Source organism: Cyprinodon variegatus, unplaced genomic scaffold (assembly GCF_000732505.1).
Source record: "Cyprinodon variegatus isolate N-32 unplaced genomic scaffold, C_variegatus-1.0 Scaffold87, whole genome shotgun sequence".
NCBI classification, from domain to species: domain Eukaryota; kingdom Metazoa; phylum Chordata; class Actinopteri; order Cyprinodontiformes; family Cyprinodontidae; genus Cyprinodon; species Cyprinodon variegatus.
Genome location: NW_015150540.1, coordinates 346,549 through 368,121, shown reverse-complemented (window position 1 = coordinate 368,121; position 21,573 = coordinate 346,549). Strand labels below are relative to the sequence as shown.

The following is a 21,573-nucleotide window of genomic DNA, read 5'->3' as shown; positions in this document are numbered from 1 at the left end:
TGTGTGTGTCATATAAAAGCAGCATGGAAATGACAACATAGAGTACTGGCAGGTCAGCTGCTGTAGGTAGCATTGATTGTGGAAGCAGGGAGGTGTTAAGAACTAAGAGTCGTACCCCCCCCCCATATTGTTTTTGTATTTTACAACAGCTGTGTGACGAACATGCCGAGCAGAAAGGTGAAGATAAGCATTGGGCGTCTACTGGAAAGCATCAGTATCCAGAATCAATTCCAAATTGATCTCAAAACTATGTATAATGTAGGGCTGGACGGTTGGCCTTGCTGCCTCCATGTTCTGGAATTCTAAAGAAAGCTGGAAGGCAGGAGATCAAAAGTAACAGATGCACAGAGTAATATTGCTTGAAACTATGTTTTAAGAATATAGGAAAGACCTCGTGATAAAGATGGTCAAGGTGTGAAATGAGTTCTAGAATATCATTATAAATGCTTGTAAGCTGAAAAGAAAACTATGATATATATACCTTTGATAACCAAAATGTTGAGAGCATTTATGATTATGGTTAAACACAAAACCCATACAAAGCAACAGACTCCAACAACCCAGGAGAATGACTGGTGTGTCATTTAGGGGCTTATGACAATGGGATTCTATGTTCTTAGAAGCATAAACCCTACAACTACAGGTTGCTCTAGTGAAATTACATGAAATTACATGAAATACTAGTCCTGCAAGGTTTAGTAATTATCTTTACTTAAGGTGCAGATATGTGCACATATGAGATTTTCTGTGAAATCTAAACTGTCTTTAAATATTTTTGTATTTCCTTAGTGATTTCAACCAGTACTAATTTTTGATTCACTAGCCGTCAAAATGCAGGACGGTTACCGTTTATTTGGAAGATGGTGCACAACAACTCTTTTCCTCCTCACAGAGGAGTAACAGTGGACACAGTGTGACTTCCACTCCTCCCTGTCGAGAGGGAGGCCCCATGCAGATCCTTATGAGCAGCATGGTGTAGAGGGCATATTTTTAACCTAGCACTGGGACTCGTAGAAGAGCCTCATTCCTCTGCACCAGATGCCAAGTGCATCTGTCAACAGGAAACTCTGTTGTAGCTTCCTTTTACTTTCCAAACTTTCTCACTTTTAGTCTTTCTTTCTTCTACCTCACCTCCATTAAGTTCCTTCTTTCCCCCTAACCTGACCATTTGTCTTAATAGAGAGTCCTTTGCATTGCCCATAACACACACTCAAACGGTGTCGGGGCAAGCCGGAGGTTACAGGTGGCTGGATTATTTCCACGCTACCTGAATACTTTCTCTATTCTAAAAGAAGAATATGACCATTTGAGATTGCAAAGATATGGAGGGTGATACATCATTCTTTGAGCATTAAGAATTCATGAAGTATAAACAAAAAAATGAGAGATGATATTAAACTTAGTTGCTTTTGCTAGCAGAATCGAACCAAAGCACAGTTTCTTTAATCACCATACCTTCACACTTCTGCTGTTTTAAATCCCGTTTTTCATGGTGAAAAAAAGAAATGTTCTTCCTTTTCTCTTCTTTTTGATTATCTTCCCCTATTTTCAGTAACTCCCTAACCCTCCTCCTTCATCCTCCTCTCCTCTGTTCATCTCCATCTGTGTCTAATTGCATTTTTTTTTTTTGTCTCTGCATGCGTGTCTGTGTATGTGTGTGTGTGTAGTATGGTGATTGCCTGGTGCTTCAGCAAACCCTTCTGCCCTCCCCAAACACATCACCAGTCCATTTGTGCCTGGCCCTGCTCAGGTAGGTTTCTTGGGCTGCCCTGGAGGAAATATCAGATGACCTGGCACTCAACAGTAAAAACCCAGGTCATCAGGGAGGGCTCCTCTCACTGTATCTGAACCCCCCCCCCCTTCTCATCCACTTCCTGCTTTCAAGTACAGGGCAAGGTCAAAGCTTTGAGGATGCATTCCCCAGACTTCACCACAAGGCAGGCTGGAGGCGCTGTGCTCTTCTCTCTAAGCAGACTTTCTCTCCATCTATTCTTTCACATCACTCTGCTCTCTCATATTCATTTCATTAGCTCAAGCTTTTACTGCAATCAATAATGTTTCTAAACTTAGTTTTTCTAATATGGCTGTTTATTAAGTGCCTTTTTCATTAGTGTCACTAGAGTACCAGTATAACTTGAACAATACTGTAATGGGCTAACATATGTTTTTAGATCCTTTCATATTTTTGCCTTTAAGGTAATTATGACTGATTTTGGTTGGCTTTAAAAAATTATTGATTATTCTTTGTTTTATTAAGTTCCTTAAATTGTGATGTTTTTAGTTGGCATGCAACTCTCGATAAATTAGAATGTAAAAGAGAAAAATGAACATATACAGTATTGTATTGAAACATTTCACCCAAAGTAATACATACATTTTTCTTATATTGATGATGTTTCTTATAACATAAAAAAACACATAATTCTGTTTCTTAGAAAACTGCACACAACTTCTAAAAAAACAATTACAAACACAAAACGTATAAGCTTTTTTAAAATTGTGTTCACTAATGTATAGTATATTTACCAAATACTTAGTATTACAGCCTTCTGTTTCTACAAAAATAAAATACAAAAATTTCCAACGGAGGCCGTGGGTGGTAACAGGGGATTTTTGTTTTTGTACGCACTTCTAGCTTGACTTATTGTAAAAGCAATAAAATATATATATAAAAACAATTACTACAAATGTATTGGAACTTGGTAGAAACGAAATTTAATGTTTTAAGCTCCCAAAAAAGTGGTCAAAAAATCATTTTTCAAAACCTTCCGTCCACACTAGACACTTACCAAACCATCCTCCAACACCTGGTGTGCTCTTAATCACTCTAATTAATGGGAGGGTCTAACAATTAAGAACTTACTCCAAACAATTCCAAATGTAAAAAATAAATAACACATTTGAATCTAAATTAACTTAAATATATTTTATATACCAAAAGAGAAAAACTAAATTGCTAGAAATAAGAAATTACTAAAATGTAGCATAAATGGCCACAACACTTAGTTACTGCATCCTTGCGCCATGGCATGGAGCTGAGCAGTTTTGGGTTCTGCTGAGCTATTATCAAGGTTTGGGTTGCTTTGGTAGCTGTCTTTACTTGTTGGCGTCTTTTTCTTGACAATATGGCATAGCTTATTTTAAGGGTTTGGATTAGGCCAGTTTTCTTGCGCATCAAGCACAGTGACATTGGGTTCATTAAACCAGTTCTATACCTTTGACAGTGAGCACAGGTGCCAACTCATGCTGTAAACTGACATTGACATCTACATTGGGCTTTTCAGCACAGGGAAGCAATAGTTAATGCTATTTTTTTTTTTTTCCAATAGAAAGCAGTGTTGATTTTGGACTTTTGGGAAAAGGGAATACCATAAGATGACCTGGCTGACCAATTCATAACTGCCTTTGAACACTTCAGGCTCTGGGGCCTTGATTTCCCCCCAAAAAAACAAATAAAAAAGGATAAAAATTTAATTTGAAAAAGGACTCTAGATTGGTCAGCAGAAGTTTTTCATTCCTTTCTCTCATTGGTCTAGATGAGATGCTTTTGATGTCTTCTTCAGGAAGGGCTTATAACAACAAATTCAAAATCAAATGTCAACATATAATAACTATTTTATACTATTCTTATTTACTATAAGGCAACTATGTAGTTTTTGTTAAACAAAATGTTTGATTGTTAGAAATATCTTTGTTAAAAGGTTTTGTTGCCTTCTCAGCGTTGTTCTGATCGACTCAAAGTCACAAATTGCAGAAGGAAAGCAGAAACATTACGGATGGTGTTAAGAGTGTCTGATCATTAACGAGATAATGCCAAGAGACTCATCTCTTCCTGTCTAATGACTCAGTGGCAGTTGTTTCAAGGGATCAGGCTTCTCATCCAAATGCTTAGGCTCCTCTCAACAAATTCTTTTGTTTTTACAAAAATCAAAGTATGTGCTGATAAGAAAGCTCTGGTCATCTAGGAATAGTCCATCTACACTGATATATATTTCTAAAACAGACACCATGTTTCAATGACATTTGTTGAAGTATGAACTAACCAGATTAGGAAAATTTCCAGGTTATTCTAATGAGAAAGTAACAGTTACAGTTAAAGTCAATGTAAAATATAAAGCCATTACGATATGAGAAGATTTTAAACATCTACATTTTACTGACACATTTTTTCTTTGCCCTTTGCTCCTCCACCAACCACCATTGATGCAAAGACATAAAATGGGATGAATATTTCAGTGTCATTTCTGATTTCAAATAGATAGACGTTTCAAAAGGTGATTCTCTCCTGAGGAAATGCTGCACCTTCAGAGTTGAAATATCATTTGAGAAGCAAGACAGTAAAAGTCAGTCATCTTGGAATGGAAATTTTCTTGTGGTGGCTTTCCTTTTCACTTTAGCGTTTATGGGAAAGAGACTCCTCCTCAAGTAGAGTTTTCAATGATGTTTTTTTGGAGGATATGGCAACAGAGAGCATATTTATAAGCGCAGGAGTGACAGCTACTTAAAGTATATTAATCAAGTGCCATGTTCAGGTAGGTAACCAGTAATCAGACCTTGTGGTTGTTGCATGGCAGATAGAAGAACAAAGACTTGTGCCTCTTCCTTAAGTCATCAACTGCTCCTACGACTTCAGGTGTGGTCACTTCTGTCAGAGTGCCGTAGCTTTGGCAGGGACACCAGAACTAAATAGAAATATTTATAGCAATCATAAACGTTTCATATTAATGAGGCCTCTGGCAAATTGAAAACCACATTTCTTGCAAATCCCCGTGTAAGTTGGAGGATGTATTGTCTGCTCCCCCATTCTGCATCATTGCTACCATATGTTGATTTTTCTTCGCATAAATCAGCTTTGAATTGGAGTTTGCCTTGTTTTAGGAAAGGGGGGGGGGGTAATATCTAGAGAGAAAACTTTTGTTAGTCTCATGTCAGATGGGAGGACTCAGGCGTAGAAAAGTGAAGTAGAAACAATCTTACATAAGGTTGATTCTTACTTTACGGGGCAATTGAGGTAGAAGGTGTGTGTTCACAGTGCCTCTGCTGAATATTTCCCCGAAGACAGAGCAGGCCGGAGGCAGCGAGGTCAGGAGATAGAGTTCAGAGCACTGACGGCAGCTTCTTTGACTTTGATGAACCATCAGTGTTCAGCGCACTGCTTACGTATCCCCCCCTCCCCACCTTCTGCTCTAACCCTCAAGCGTGTTTGCTCAACCTGAACGTACGCTAGCCTCTCATAATGCTGCCCGTTGCAAACTTTGTCTCCTTGCAGCTGTTTAATGGCTGCACGTCTGTTTTTGTTTGTTTCCTCGCCATAAGATTATTGCACCTTTATGGCTGGTCGGGGGCTTGGAATAATCCCTGGCATCTGTTCAGCCAGAGAGGGGGGGAGAAAAAAAGCTGAAGGTAGATGTGTATTTTTTTTTTGTAGTTCCTAGTTGTTTTGGATTCTCCATAATACGAAGCCATGTGGTCCTCTATATTACCACTGTCCGCTGAGACAGAAGCTCTGGCTCAATTTTAAAGGAAGAGTGATGAAAGGGCTGGGTGCACAGAGGTCACTGAACAGGTTTCTTCTTGCCATTTATCCTTCCCAAAATGAGCACAGAGGAAGAAAACGATTTAATTTAATCACTGATGTGATTTAGTTACAAATACGCAGAGGAAAGTAATGTTGCTATTAGTTAATTAGCTGTCCCCTCATGTCAGGGCTAACTTTACACATTCCCCAAGTGTTCCCTTTTTACCTTAATTCTTTCAACAAAATTGTAGTGCTTCCTTAATTTCAAGTTTATTATTGCTGTTTTTCTTTTAAATTGAACCTCCTCCAGTAAGCCCTTATCCCCTTACTATCTTTTTTAAGTCACTCCTTTCTCGTTATGGTTTTGAGCCTCTGGTCATTAAGCCAAGAGAATAGGAAGTTAATCAGCGCTGCATTATCTCACAGTCTGCTCCTGTAGGAAACAGTTCCAGTCTTACTAGCACCCCCTCTTCCACTGGGACGCCTGCCAGCCTGGGAACCCTTCACACTGCAACACCCTGCAGCCTCCCTACAGGCTATCACCAGTCGGCTGAGTCGTTGCCAGGTCACACATGTGACACACCATTGATGAGCCAATGGGAACCCTTTTGCCGTGGTGCATACCCAAGTTCTTTGAAGACTCTTTGAGTCTCAGGATTGCCAAGAAGCAATGAGGTTGATATGTTTTTGTTGTTGTAGTTCACAGCAGCTGCTTGTCCTCCATTGTTTTATGCAGTGCTTTACTTTTTGTTTGTCTGTTTCATGAAATCCCAGTAAATATGGACAATCAACCAATTGTCTGGAAGATGATCAGATATGGGAAGTAACGAAGTACAAATACTTCGTTACTGTACTCAAGTAGATTTTTCTGATATTTTTACTTTACTTTACTACTTATTTTTATGGCAACTTTTTACTTCTACTCCTTACATTTTTACACAAATATCTGTACTTTCTACTCCTTACATTTAAAAAAAATGGCTCGTTACTTTAGTTTTGAATCATTTCAATGGAGTTACCGTTATTATTTTTCACGTCATCAATACCAAATTCAATCTAATTGGATGGGAATCTACGTTGCATTTGACGCACCACTACAAGATGAATCGACAGATTCTGCGGTATTCATTGGCGGCAAATCATTGCAGCTTGGTGGCGGTGGCGTTAGCATAGTAGTATGGACGACGAGATGATTGAAAATGAACACAACGGAGATCTAGTCCTATTGGCAGACATCCATTTAAAATGTAGGCAACGGCATGAAAAAAGTGGTTTCTACTTTTACTTTTATACTTTAAGTAAATTTACAAGCCTGTACTTTGTTACTTTTACTTGAGTAAAGAAGTTTAATCAGTACTTCCACTTTTACCAGAGTATTTTTTAACACAAGTAACACTGTACTTTTACTCAAGTACGGAAAGTGAGTACTTTTGCCATCTCTGAAGATGATAAGGTTTTATATCCAGGGAGCTATTCTGAAAGGGTTACTAACAGAGTCCTCCAAATACAATGTACATGTCATAGGAAAACTCTATAGTGATATAGGAAATAAAAGGCCTCGCTCATTTTTACTAAGGAATTTAGATTGCATTTATCATGTAAAGTTGAAATTCTCAAACCAAATTAGATTCTCCACACTGGAAAGAGATTCTTGAAACACAGTTTGATACTTATGATACCTTTTTATTTTCATGGAAACATGTTTTATCTTAAGTTTTAATATGTTATATCAGATTTAGTACTTAGATTATGCAGGGTTCGATTCTCCTATTCTGATGTTGGAATATATTTGATGTGATGGAAAACTATTACTGGCTGTATTCCTAATACATTCAGTAGAGGTTCTATTAGTAATCCATACATGGATTTTCTAGATCGACTTAGTCTTGTTTGGGTTTGCATTGAGCTTGGAGCTTATACCAACAATCAATGAGAAAAAGGTGTTTTACGCAGGTTTAAAAAAGCAATGTCTCTATTCTCAAATTTACTTAAAAAGAACAGGTTACACGTAAGATGCAATCTTCCAACTAAAAATTGGAACGCCAACTTAATATACTCTTAGTGTTATCCCGTTACTCAAACAAAAGTCAAGGTTCCTTTTTTATTGCTTTTGTTTAGAATCTTTTCTGGTAAGGAAAACATGTTTTTTTTTATAAATTAGACAAAACTTTGCATACAAGGGGGCATAAAGTCTGGCTATGTAGTTTGTTCTATTCAAGAGTCCGACCAACGTTCTAGGGAAGATTGAATTGCTGGCTGTCACTAGTAATTATTAGGTTGTCAACCATTATCCAATGTTCCTTTATTTCCGTCGATTAGTTTTGGTGGGAAAATGCCTGGGTATGGTCTGACGTGCTCTATCCTTCCACTCAGAGTGATGCAGTAGGCAGGGTAAAATTGGGTAAGAAGAAAGTGTTTGAAGTATCTCTATTTGTGCCTGTGGCAGTTTAGGTTTTTTTTATCACTATTTTAGTGTTTATAGCATCTGTACACAAAAGATTCTAAAGGATCTACAGCTTTTTCTGAAGTAGCAGTATGCATGCATGTCAATATTGTGAGACTTGCATGTAATTATTATTCAAAGGTTAAAGAGAGGATTGATCCATGGAGGAGTGTCAAGGGCAGATCAAAGGGATTTGGGGGAGGATCGGACCTAAAATGTTAAAAGCTCTTCGCTCTTAAACACAGAGATGTCAATCTCTCTGAGAGCACCTTGATGTCCTTAGAGGAGAACTTGATCAAAGCTTTCATAACAAAGATGGTCTCAGAAGATGATCTGACCTCAGATGCATCCCACTTCTGTCTTTCATTTTACTTCTATCCGGGTGCGTTTACCTGCCTGAACTCCCCGATACTGCCCCTGTTTCCATCTTTTCCCGTGTTTGTTCTGACGGTTAGACTGAATATCAATGAAGCAGTTTCACAAACGTATTACAAACACAAGAGAACAGTTATTAAAGATGACATATTTAAGCCTTTTCTCTTCTCTCTGTTTCACAGGAGATTGCAGCTTACTTGATAACATTTGAAAAGCATGAAGAGTGGCTAACGACATCCCCTAAAACAAGGTAAGACAATGAACCTCTTGCACTCCTTTAAACATACATTTCTTAAAATGCACAAACTATTACCTTAAAGGCGTTAAAATGACCGTATTTAATTTAGCATATTTTCTTAAGGCAGTTGCACAACACCTCTCAAGTTCAGGGTGGATTTCTTTCATTTTGCATGCTTCTGATTTCAGTTTTAAAAAGTTCACAGTTTTCAAATACATCACAGAATATTATTACTGACTAATAACTGCCTTTTAGCATGCCAATTAACATAACAGGCATTAGCACAACATCTGCTTTTGAGTGGTGTGTTAATACATTTGGATATGTCAGCACACTCAGCTCGCAGCAGTTGAGGTCACAAGTTACACCCACATATGGAATCAAATGCCAAGAGTAACTATGATATTTGGAAATGTGTAGGGGTTCCTGGATTGCACTTCATGAAGCTCGTTAATTTATGCATATAGATGAAAAAATATCCCCTTGGCTCTTCATTTAACTTCAACCCATAAAACTTAATGTTAGGCTGTGTGTTAGTGGCAATAAAGTGTGTAATGTATGCATGCACCAAATCCAGGATGAATATTAATAATGCATGTGACTTGACAGTCACTTGACAGCACTAGATTGCTCTTTGTTTGAGTTGTTTTGGTTAATCTACTAAGATCAGACAGCGGCGGGATTCACAACCTTGGCCCCTTTGTAGGCTGTCATGACTATTGCCAAAACTGTGAGACCGACCGATCATTGCTGCAGCCCATCGCCCAGTTTTTCAAAATTTTCTGAAAACTAACACCTTTTACTTTTTGTCAGACAGCATTTCTTGCTATGTTGGTACCTCAGACAATCATTATACATTTATGAATGTATGTTGGGTATATTTACATAGAACCCGTGGCTCACCCTGGCCTTTCCGTTTCTGCCTTCGAGAGGCATTGATAAGAGTCCTGCATAAAGCCATTGCCAATTAGAAAATGTTTGCTTGTATAATTACTGATTAAAAGACCCCTGTGCTCTCTTGCTTTTTGTTTGTTTTTGTTTTTTTTTACTAATCAAGTAGAACTGCTTGCTCAATTAATTAGAATTCAGTGTAAAGCTTAAACATCTTCAGATGCTGGGCCGCATGCAGTGCTTTCCAAAAATAATCATACTTCTTAAGCTTTTTTCTACCCTAATTTGTTGTCTTACAAACACAAACCAAAAAGTATTGCATTGGATCTTAGAGAGAACATATAAAAAGGTTGTAATTGTAAGGTTGTAATCCCTATATCTTGTATACACCATCTACAGTATTATACAATTTTCAGTCTCCATTTGCACTTTTTTATGTCACATATTCAGTAATATGGTAATTTGTATACAGAATTGAATGTTTAAATCTTTGCTGCCTTATTTTTAACCCAAACATCAAAACGTCACAAATCCTGGCACAGGGCAAGACAGCCTGAAAATGCCTAAGGTTTGATGCTGTGACTTCTTAGACAAAGTCTTTCCAAGATGCTCCTGGCTACATCCTGTCTCCACTGAGGGTCTGTTACTCAATTCTCAGGTGGCTCATGTTGACCATGTCTTGGTGCAGGTGTTGTGGTAGCTCAGATGTGTCACCAGGGAGTATGTCCTAAAGTCTACTTACAGATATAACAAAACACCTGACCACACATCAAATGCTTTATCACAACCACCAATCCATGACACAGTGTGTGTGTGTTTGTATTTCATTTTTTTTATTTTTATATATATATATATATATATATATATATATATATATATATATATATATATTTTGTAGTGGTAGGTACAGGAAAAAAATGTTTTAAGGTGTTTTTTATTTTTATTTTTTTTATTTCAGCGAAAGGGTGATCATAGTGATTAATGTTACAGGGTGAAAGAATACATCTTGTTTGTGATTGATAGGAGCTGATAGATTGCCAGCTTTTAAGTGAAAAGCTTCATGTTCAAGGTCATCTTTGGTAGATCACACATAGGACACCTATGGTTTAATTCTGCTGTATTATTTGGCATTGCACATTGTAAGGTACGTGCATGAGTCAGACTGTGGCTGTGTTGTCTGCATGTCTGTTAGTGTGTTGACCCCTGTGGGGAGTAGGCTAAGAAGGCTAATTCTTCCCCAGCTTGCATCTCTAGACTGGGGCAGTGGGGTATGATGGAAAGCAGAGATAAGCAGCGGGGTCATACACAGAGAAGCACAGTGTTGCACTGCTTGCACTGCACGCATGCTACTGCTCTGACACATGCAGGTCATAAACAGAGGAGTGAGCCGCAGCCAGAGCTCAAGGAGCTGACGCCAGCTGTTTGACCAAGGTGACACACAATGCAGGACATGCCCTGAATAGAGATGGCATCCTGTCAACACAAGGAAGATTAAATGAAGTGGACCAATGGCCTGCACGCACAGATGTATTTTGTGAGAATCATGCTGATGTCTATGACCATCATCTGTAAAGCAATGATGCACCCCACACTCCTCTATTGTTTTGGTCTGTTCTTTGTTTATCATTTCAAAATCTGAAGGATGCTAGGGGACAGTGGTGGAATGCTGAGTGATTGATGTGCTTAACTCTAGTAATACACATCCCCTTTTAGATAGGAAGTGCAACAGTGCTTAAAATCAATACCAGTGTTCTCCCACTGACTGCACGAACAGCACTACAGCTAATTCAGGCTGCACCTGTCAGAGCTGGGGAAATCTTTCCCTACTCGGGGCTTACACTTTAATTTACACCAACAGCCTCTCTGCCTTCCATTTCCATTAAAGGGAGAGCCTGGCATTATGGCTTTAATGAAGGCCACAGCCAGGCTGTGATTTAAGATGGCCGTTACCTTGCACCTTCGCTCCGCAGGAGGGAACACACTTATAGCCACAATTAGAATTTTCCTCTACTGCTGATTTCTGGATAGCCATACTTATTCTTTTCTTTTGCCTCTTTCAAGATTTCACCATGTTGCTTCTACTGATGGTATCTGAAGGCACCTGTGGGAACAGAGGTAAAACAGGAGCATTGTAAAGAATTGCGCTTTCAAATCTAGACATTAACATTTGATTTGACCTCATCATAGGCGTAACATTGTGCTCCTGTTGAGAGCAGGCAGTTATTGTCCATCATAGATGACACAAATGTCCCCTTGAGGGTCTTGTTCCAAGGTATTTGAGTGCTGACAGATGGAGTAACTGTTGACTGAACGTTGTCACAGATTGGTCTGCCCAAAGACCTAATGGACACCTGTGTTTCATGGCGAGACAACTCATTATGCTGAGCATCCTGTAACTGCTGCATGGTTTCATTAAATAACAGCAAAGGATTATTATTTCTGGCGTCCGCTGTTTGTTAATGGTACTGGTTAAATGCAGTCTGTTTCAAATCCAAAATAATATATATATATATATTTTTTTTTTCGTTGTTTGTATGATTGCTTTGTGATCTAATAGTTGTTACAGTTGAAAGATCACAATAATTACTACTACTTGGGTGGACCCACCTTATGGGGACTAAAGCCTGGTTTCCATGAGTAAACGGCTGTTTTGGGTAAGGGGTGGCCATAGCATTCAGTTCTGAAATGAGTTAAGTTCATGTTTAATATCACATATGGATCATATACATAGGTAGTGATTTAGATTTAAGGTCTGGGTTAGAGTATAGGAATAAAATAAAGATGAAGAGAAGTCATTGCGACCTTCCTGTTAAGATGGGTTTTAATGGGCATGTGAGCAGTGATTGATATGATTTCCATTTTTTTTTTTATGAAAACATGCTCTGAACCTATTAGAAAGCTGATGTAGTTGACTGTGTCAGCTATGTGCTTTGAGTTTTACCCAAATTTATACAAGCAGACATTTTACATGAATGGAGGGGGGGCAGACTTTCTCTCCTTCTCACACACACACAACAGATTGTATATTGAAACTATCAAACAATAAGATTCTCTCCTTCGAGGGTCCCACAATGACACTGAACCTCGTAGCCCCTGTGTCCCAGCACAATAGCCCTCTCCTCTCACATCTACGGCAACTGCAGCAAAATGAAACCCAGTCCCTTCAGACAGCTTCCAAAGACAATGCTTTTATTAAAACCTACAGCTGTGGTGCCACCCCAGAGGCACCGGTACACCAACAGCAGCAAGAAGCAGAACTAAAAGGCCAGAAATCTACTAATGATCGTTTTGTTTGCTATTGTGTAAAGAGGCTATGACTTTATTCAGAATCTAGTGTGTGGATAAAGGAAACTGTGTTTTTCTTTGTGTATTGATATTTACAGTGCCTTGCAAAGTATGACTGTTAAACTTTTTTTTTTTCTCCATACGTTAGTCAGGTTACAACCAAAAACTTAACTTATAAGATTTCACACAAGGCACAAGGTTGTGTATAGATTTTATTGGAAATGCAAGTATACTGATACAGTACGCCTATGGCCACAAATATTGTTTTTTCTATTTTATTCAAAAGATATTTGCAAAGAAATACAGCTTTATTATTGCGTTATGGAAAATATTTTCTTATTATTGCTTTATTTTCATTATCCACTGCAGTATTGTGGATGCACCCCCACCTTACCCCGCCATACTTTCTAAATGATAATGGTTCTTTAAAGTTTATCAAGCTGCTATACATATGGTAAAGCTCACTCCACTGCAAGTAGAGGCAAGAAAATACGAAACATAAATGTTCCCCTCTGTCCTTGGTCAGGCAGTGGCTCTGTCACTTTGACGTACAAAACGGTACGGTGGCTCTTACCTGAGGAACCTGCCTCAATCCGCAGAAACAGCTTAACTTTGGAACCTAAAGGAAGTCTGCTGGTGTGCACAGCATCTTTAAGATATAATCATTTAAAATTTAAATCGATGATATCACCATTAATCTCTGACTCGAACCAAAGTGGTCTACTCTTTAAGTGCTTCATTTATGCGGATTTGTGGCATTAAAACTGTTATTTGTGCTGCTTTAGTTTTTAAGATAACATGAATTATGAAATAAGGCTTGTGACTAGACGTCACAATGCATGCCATTTCCAGTTTTTGGGGCCATCGTGTGCAACTCCCCGGCCAAAATAAATATAAACAACAATGGGCTGTGAGAATAGCAAGTCCTGGATTTCTTATCACAGTTTGAAAAACACTTTGAAATAAAGGAAAATAGAATAAATTAACTGACCAGATCACTACGAACACGGAGAGTGGATTATGGACCTGAATGAGCTTATACAGTACAGTATCAGATGGTTTTTCACTCACTGCATGTGAGTGAGAACATCAAATCTAGCATCAAATTGAGGGCCACCTAGGCTAGAACACATTTTTACAGGTATGTTCTTGTTACATTTCATTGCCTCACAAAATAATTATGCCAAAATCACTATGAAAAAAAATCCACTGTCCAGTTTTGGTTATGGTTTTAGTCATTCCTTGATTTATGATTAGATCACTGCAATGATTTCAGATATTATCAAAACATCAGTCATAAATTGCTTAATGGGCTAAAATATATGAAGATCACAGCACATGTTCAGAGCTGCAACTAGAAGGCTTTGGTATGTGGATTTTGGATTAAGAACACCAACTTCCATTGCCTTAAAAAATACATATATATATATATATATATATAGATATAGATATAGATATATGTATATGTATATATAATTATCTTGTTTACCTTCTTATTATTACATTTATTAAGTAAGGCCATCACGTTACTATACCTGAAAATGTCAGTAGTAAGACATAAACAGCAAAGTTCTTTGATAGAGCTGTGTATTTTTTTGTTTATCTTTTTTAAGATTATAGTGGTAGTGCTGGGTAAAGTCTGCCACTGTGAATTACACCTTCCCCTAGCCTTATGTGTAAACTAAATCTCTGTCACCCACTCCGGCAGATGGTGTGAAGGGCTGGACTTTCTGTTGATGTATGCATGGAAGAGTAGAAAGACTGGTGTGTAAGATGTGCCTGAGAAGCTTGTCTGATAGTGTTTGGTCCTAATGCATTGTGGCACTGGCTGGCTCACTGGCAGAGTTTCAGAGGAGAGGGGAGAAAGGACAGGAGCAGTGGGACTAGGATGTAGAGATGGGATGGCACAAAGGAGGAGCGATGCAAACATGAACAAAGGCAAGAAGGATGAAGAGGTATTTGATAAAATTATGTTGGATTCAGGACAGAAGGCCTGGTGGCACTGACCCAAGCTGCAGTTATGAAATAAATCCATCATGTCAAGTAAACGAAAAGAGACAGTTTAGTAACGTGGCCTGGTGTCAGTGTATTCATCTCTCTCCTCTGCCTGTCCTTCACCTGTACTGTCGTTACTATCCCAAACTCATCCAGTAAAAGTTAAACTAAGGGACTGCTGACATTTTGCTGCTTCAAAGTATTAGGCCCTGAAGGACGCTGTACCCCGCTGCTTCCACCCAGTCAACAGCCGTGACAAGGACAGCAAGGCCCACCTGGTAACCTTGTGGGCTATGTGGAATAAAGCCCACCAGGGAGAGCTGAGTGGACAGCAGTGAGGCAAACCTGGAGCATAAAGCTAAGAGTGAATGAAAGAGAAAATGAAAAATGGCCTACGGTGGAAGAGTGAATTTGATTGAGCAGGAGCAGTTTAGAAAATGGAAACATGTCGATAAAAGAAGCAAACAGATGAGATGAAGATAGGAGGGATGGTGATGGATGAGCAGAGGGGGAAAGGAGTGAGGGAACAACTGTTTTCACGCAAATAGTCGAAAGAGCAAGGAGATGGAATGGAGAAAGATTCAGGTGACACAAGATGGAAGAATGAGGAGAGAAAAAGAGTGAGTAAACAACAAATAGAGGTAGTGGGAGGTTGGCAATGGATTTAACTTACAGATAGACAAAAGTCCTATGGTTTGGGGCACCTGAGAAGAGGAATCAAACTGTCAATAGATTTTAGTGACTGTCGTGCCAAGTTCATGAGCCTCAGACTGCTAGCCAACTTAATAGTGGCTCCTGTATTTCTGTCCTCTAAAGTAATGCCCAATCTCAACCCAGGGAAGCAGCCTTAGCCTGGGGCTAGTGGAAATGAACAGTAGACTAGATATATGTTAGTTCACATCCAGGCTCCTGTATACTACACAGGCTGGTTTGCCCACTGGAAGCCATTCAACAGAACAGAGAAAATCATCTAGTTTAATCGCTTGTGTTCCTTTTCTGCTCAAAACTGTTTCTGATCAAGACCAGGGAATACAAGATCAGGAAAGGCTGTTTTTAAGCATCTGCCATTTTTGGGTGGCAGTTATTGCTAAACTGTTGCTTTTTAATAACGTTATCTAACAGAGACCTTCTAAGTTAAATAGCACTGTGGAGTGTGGATAAAAAAAGTAGCATAAAAGAATTGTACCTCTGTTTTTGTTTAGTATGCCAATTTGGAGAACGGCATGGATGAGTGTGAGGAATGTAGCCAGTAACTGGCCACAGGAGAGGGGGATAAATAAATAGAGGAGGAAGTTGATGTCAAGCAGGTGTTCAAGGAGAAAATGTCAGCCAAACGGGCATAGATGTGGAGAAGTGCTGCCTCTGCAGCCTGATAATAAAGACTTAATTCAATTAGCGCTTCTGCACCAGTGAGCAGCATGCAAGCTGGCTGTCATGAACTAAACCATTGGTACATCGAATCTACCTCCTAGAGACACACATACCAACTATCACTGCCTTATATACTGTCCCAGTCTCTTCTTCTGGCTCCCTCTTATTCATGTAGTGTAAGATGTACCCAATGACTATTCACACCTGAGTCACTGAGCCATCCCGGCTTTACTCTCTTCCTACACCTCTCCTACACAAACCCTGACACAACACTCTGATTCCTCTCCAAGTGTACCTTAAAATCAAGTATTCTGTTGTCCCTCTTTTTTTTCCCTCTTTGATTTTCAATTTCCGTCTCCCCTCTGTTCTCCACCCCCTTATGTAGCATTCTCTACCACGTCATTATGGTACTCTCTTGAGGCCAAATGGCAGTATGTTGGCCAGCTCAGTAAGAATTTTGCGTTTGAATCCCTATTTTCGGCTTATCTTGCCCTGGTACCCAGCTGGTTACTGTCCTGAAGGCATATGGTGTAACGGATAGTGCGTTCTAGGCCTTTAGGAAGTCCCCAGGGGGCATTTCAGTTAAAAAACAGGTTTACATCCCACGCACTGCTCTGTGCTCTACCAAAAAACGCTTTGGGTGTGGTCAGAGAACACCTGTTCCTTACCCGTCACATCTTGATTTCATGGATGTTACTGTGGTGGAACTGCAGAGTGTAAAAACATAGTGAGGTTTTATAAGGTCCTGCACAGATAGGAAGGTAGGGTAAGGGAGACAGGGAAACGTCAGGGGAACAAAAGCAGAAGGAGGAGGTGGAGGAAGAGAAAGGAAAGGACACGGTTTCAATGATATTGTTTGCTGTTATGTAAAGAAGAGAAAATAGGTCCTGGCTTCCTGCCAGAGAGCTGGGTGAATCACCAGTGAAGAACAAGCACAACATGAGTGTACAAACACAAATGCACACACACACACACACTGACACACATTCTGTCCCATTTCTTCGCCCTTTCTGAGTCTCTCAGTACAGGAAGTACATAGGATGATAAGTTGCCATGTGGCATCATTAATGGTTTAGAAATGTAATATGGCAGCTCAGAGCTTTACAACCATCTATAGACAAGTGCCGACACCTGGCTTGGGCGTGTCCTTCTCATGAAGGTGTGTTGTACTGAGACCATTATTGTTTGTAGATCTTTTCTGCTGCTACACTTTGCTATTCATCAATTTGATGTCCTTCAATCATTTGTTGTCATTTTACCCCTAAGCCTTGTCTTTAATCGGTAATAGACTTAGAAAGGATCACCTGGTAGAAGTTGAATAGTTTAAATCTAATTTGGCAAACTTAAGGTGAATCTCTGTTACTTGGAAAACATCTAATGGTTGTATAGGGGGTTCCCAAGGCTTTGCTGTCAGTCTGCTTTATTCAATATCTATCTCTTCCTAGCACAAATTATAAAGTACAGCCCCATTTAATATTTGTCCATAATATCTATGAGTAGATGGTCAGAATCTAAAGGGCTAATGAAAAACTTTTCTTGTCCCAAAAGTGCAATTAAAATGTGATTGACATTCATGTAGATTCAAATTTAAAAGACTAAACAAGAAACCCCATTTACTGTAAACCATTTATACCCCTCCTGTCATCAAGACCTTCTTAATCCTTATTACCACAAAAAGAAATGCACAAGTTGAGGAAGCATTGCGATGCTATATTCGGCTGTGTGACTCCTTTCACCTGCTCCTTAATTCAGGGGTTGCTTGACCAAATTGCTACAGCCGGAAAACAGACATGGAAGACTCTTTATGCCAGATGCCCCTCCTAACACTTGAAATGTTCAGCTCACCGGTTTAATAACTTTGACACACCTAAATACCTGAACAGTAACAGAAATTGTTTTAAATTAAAGCTAAAAGATACACTAATCAAAAATATAAACACAACTTTTTTGATTTGGCCCCAATTTTTATGAGGTGAATTTAAAGATCTAAAACTTTTTCCACATACAAAATATAACCATTTTCCTCAAATACTGTTCACAAACCAGTCTAAATCTGTGAAAGTGAGAACTTCTTCTTTGCTGAGATAATCCATCCCACCTTACAGGTGTGCCATTTCAAGATGCTGATTAGACACCAAGAATAGTGCACAGGTGTGCCTTAGATTGCCCACAATAAAAGGCCACAAGCAGTGTTAATGCTTACTGTAAACTTCAGAGGTCAAGTGCTGAACTGCATTACAGGTGTCATGTCTGTGTCAGTTTTGGCGTCTGTCTCACACTAATGTGTCCTACTTGCATTAAACTCACAATCCACTATCCACACTCAGATGAGATAGTTGCTGCCGCGTGGAACAAATCAAAATGGTGTATCAGTCATACAGTTATCACAACCTAATGTTGCCTGACCGGCTTTAGTATTAGCTGTTATTCGATTAGCAAATGTGCACCCCCACTTTAATTCACCACACATAATAAACCTTTTATTTCTCACCTTCAGCCCAGACAAACAGATAACAAGGAATTACAGAGGGGCCAAAATCAAGTGGCAGTTAGAGGGGAGAAGCTTTCGAACATCTGGCTGAAGCTGCAACTGCTGCGACCTGTCAGCCTGGAGCTCTTCTGCTCGGAGATCTCTGAAATTAAATATCAAAATAATTTTATTCCTGATAAAGTGACTGCAATGTATGCATTCTGAGGTCCACTGTCTTATTTCAAAGCATCTTAAAGCTATTGTATTTTATAGTAAGTGTTTATTACAACCCTTTCCCTACAACAATTATGTGGTAATCTTAAAAACGTACCACCACTGGGAGTAAGGCTACTGGGACAGTGATATTACCTGGGTAAGTTACACTAAAATGTGCCCAAACACTTATATTCCGAGAAGCAGTTATCTATTGTTTTTTAAAAGGATTTCTAACAATTTACTTTTAGTTTAAGGTGTTTGTTATTTTAAATCTGATGCTGGAACTAGTGATGCTCAGTTTGGCTATTTTCTTTTGGCTTAACTCCCAAAATGAATCTGGGTCTTTCAGCTCCAAAATGGCTTTCTTTTTGATTATCAGTGAGATCTTATTTTACATTACAATGGTAAATAGGAATGTTTTGTATGTTAATAAATCAAGTGTTTGTAATTGTATATATATATTTTTTCTTTTATGAACGAGACATTCTCACTGTTTAGTAGTTTCTTTGAAACTTTTAGCTTTCATTCAAAATAATAAAAAAACAAATAAACAAATCGCTGCGAAAACAATTTCACCGAACAAAACCGTATCCGAAATAGAGATCAACTCTGGTTTTGCAAAATAGTATGATCCCACACCTGTGATTGTCCACAAGACCACTATGCTGTCAGTCAAAACATTGTTCTGCCACAAGTAGGCTGGAACCACTGAGAGATGATTGAGCAGTAAAAGAAAAATAAAGGGTGGCCGGCTCTCACAATTGGCTACAAAGCATGACCTATCACTAGCTCAAATGATTTTAACAGAAGAAAATTCTTTTTACAAATATTAGTATATTGTATTCTTTGTTTTTAATATGTTTTTGTTAGGTGTTTTGTCAGTTCCCTGTAAAGCACTATGAAATAGCTTGTGTTTAAATTGCACTATACAATTAAACAGCTTTGTGTTAGCTACTTTATACATTTTTTTTTCCTTATTTGTTCTTTGTAAAGCTTCTTCAGAGGTAGTTCTTAACTTAATCCTTTAGGATAGTCAGTTGTTTCTGATGAACCATCAGTATGAGGTTGATACCTAGGGGCCAGCACACCTCCGCCCTCTTCCCAGCTGAGTTCTTTACTCAAGGTAAAGCCCAAACTGCTTCAACTACTTCACTAAAGATGGTAGAGGATGGTGCAGGCAAGTAAGCCATGTATTAATTTTGCATAGCTGAATTAATCAATTCAAATATAAGACAATTGATAAATTATTCAATCCTTTTTGTCATGCACATTCCAGTGAAATGCACAGTTGGAAAGGTGAGAACCATTGCAGATGGTTTAATTAATATTTATGTCTTCTTCAGAATGAGGCAGAAAAAAAAAATATTTATTGATTTTATTTTTAAAATGGTTAAGATTGATAGAAGTCTCTTTTAACAGTTTTATGTTATAGTGACTCCTACATGTTTTTTCCCTAAATTCTTGGGGGATTGTCAGAAGACATACGTTTCACTTTTGATCTGTCTTTTTTTAAATTAATATCTTAATTATAAATGTTATACTCTGTTATAATAATATATTTTTCTCCAGATTGATTTCTCATTACACAGTAGTTTCCTTATGCTTATAGTTTGGTCTAAAATGATATTGCCTGATGTGGTAAGAAGAAAAGCTGAAATTAAGTCATAGCAACATCATATCTTTTTTAAATAAGACAAACGACACTGCCTTTATGTAAATCTATATAACTCTTGCCAAAATTTACCAGTTTTTATTAACCAGTTTTTGATATTTCTTTAAATTGGCCATCTAAAGTAGACTGATCTCACCCTTTAAAGTTAGTGTCTTCCATACTTTCAGAATAGGTTATGTTATGTAATGGTTATGTTTTCATATCCAGTGACACAGCCAAGTTGACACCGCTTAAAGGGTAAAAAAAAAAAGTGTTCTGGTGAATGCAACCAACTGATCTAAGCTTTACTGCTCTAGATGCCTTCAGATAATGATGCAGCTATACCAGAGCTTTTATATGGACCATCGCCCACAATGTGCATTTTCCTTTTTGTCCCTGAAAAAGAGAGCACAAGGGTGTGACAGACATATTTACATACCAAAAGAAATGGTTGGCATCCCTCTGTTCCAACAGAGTAATGCGTGTTCAAACACAGACTCCAGCTTTCTAGGAATTCCTTCTGATATCTTAAATAAGCCCAGGCACATGAAAGGCAGTCATGGAAATCTTTTCTTTTTAAAGAGGAGTTTTAACATATCTTTGTATACTTGAAATGCAGGAATTTTTAAATGAACAGTAATAGTCATAGGAAATTATTACATTATCTGTTATTATTCATATAACCAAGTTCTAGGGTCAGTTTTGTTGAACCATCAACCCACTGCTAACAGTGTAAAGGAGATTCTATGTGTTTGATAATAGTATATTAAACTTATTTTAAAGAAACAAAGGACAGGGTTTGCCTCCTCTACCCACTGCCATCATAATCCATAATCACCCTAGGCGGTTTACAGTAGGAGAAAAGGAGGGAGTGAAAAGAGTGCTTGAAATGACAAGAAGATGGAGAGGCAAAGGGGAAGTGAGATAAAAGTGAAATGAAATGGAGAGAGAGTACCACCTACTGTTCTGGTGTCCTCTGGCGAGGAATCATATTGAAAGAGAGACAGGGAGGTCTGTTTTCAGCTAGAGCTTTAGCTTTTTTTATTTTTCTCTTCCTGAAGAAGTGAATCAGGGGTGATTGCACCCACAATTAGGGCATGAGAGGATTAGAGGCGAGTGG

The 21,573-nt window shown here is 38.5% G+C and overlaps 1 protein-coding gene across 5 annotated transcripts in view; it reads left to right on the top strand.

The window, feature by feature from the left end:
• LOC107083923 (calmodulin-binding transcription activator 1-like) overlaps nucleotides 1-21,573 on the top strand; it is a 401,719-nt gene that overhangs the window by 156,817 nt on the left and 223,329 nt on the right. For all 5 annotated transcript variants that reach the window (XM_015373494.1, XM_015373495.1, XM_015373493.1 and 2 more), the window contains one exon: nucleotides 8,519-8,586. In XM_015373494.1, the coding sequence (XP_015228980.1) occupies nucleotides 8,519-8,586 (68 nt within the window). The remainder of the gene's footprint in view (nucleotides 1-8,518; nucleotides 8,587-21,573) is intronic.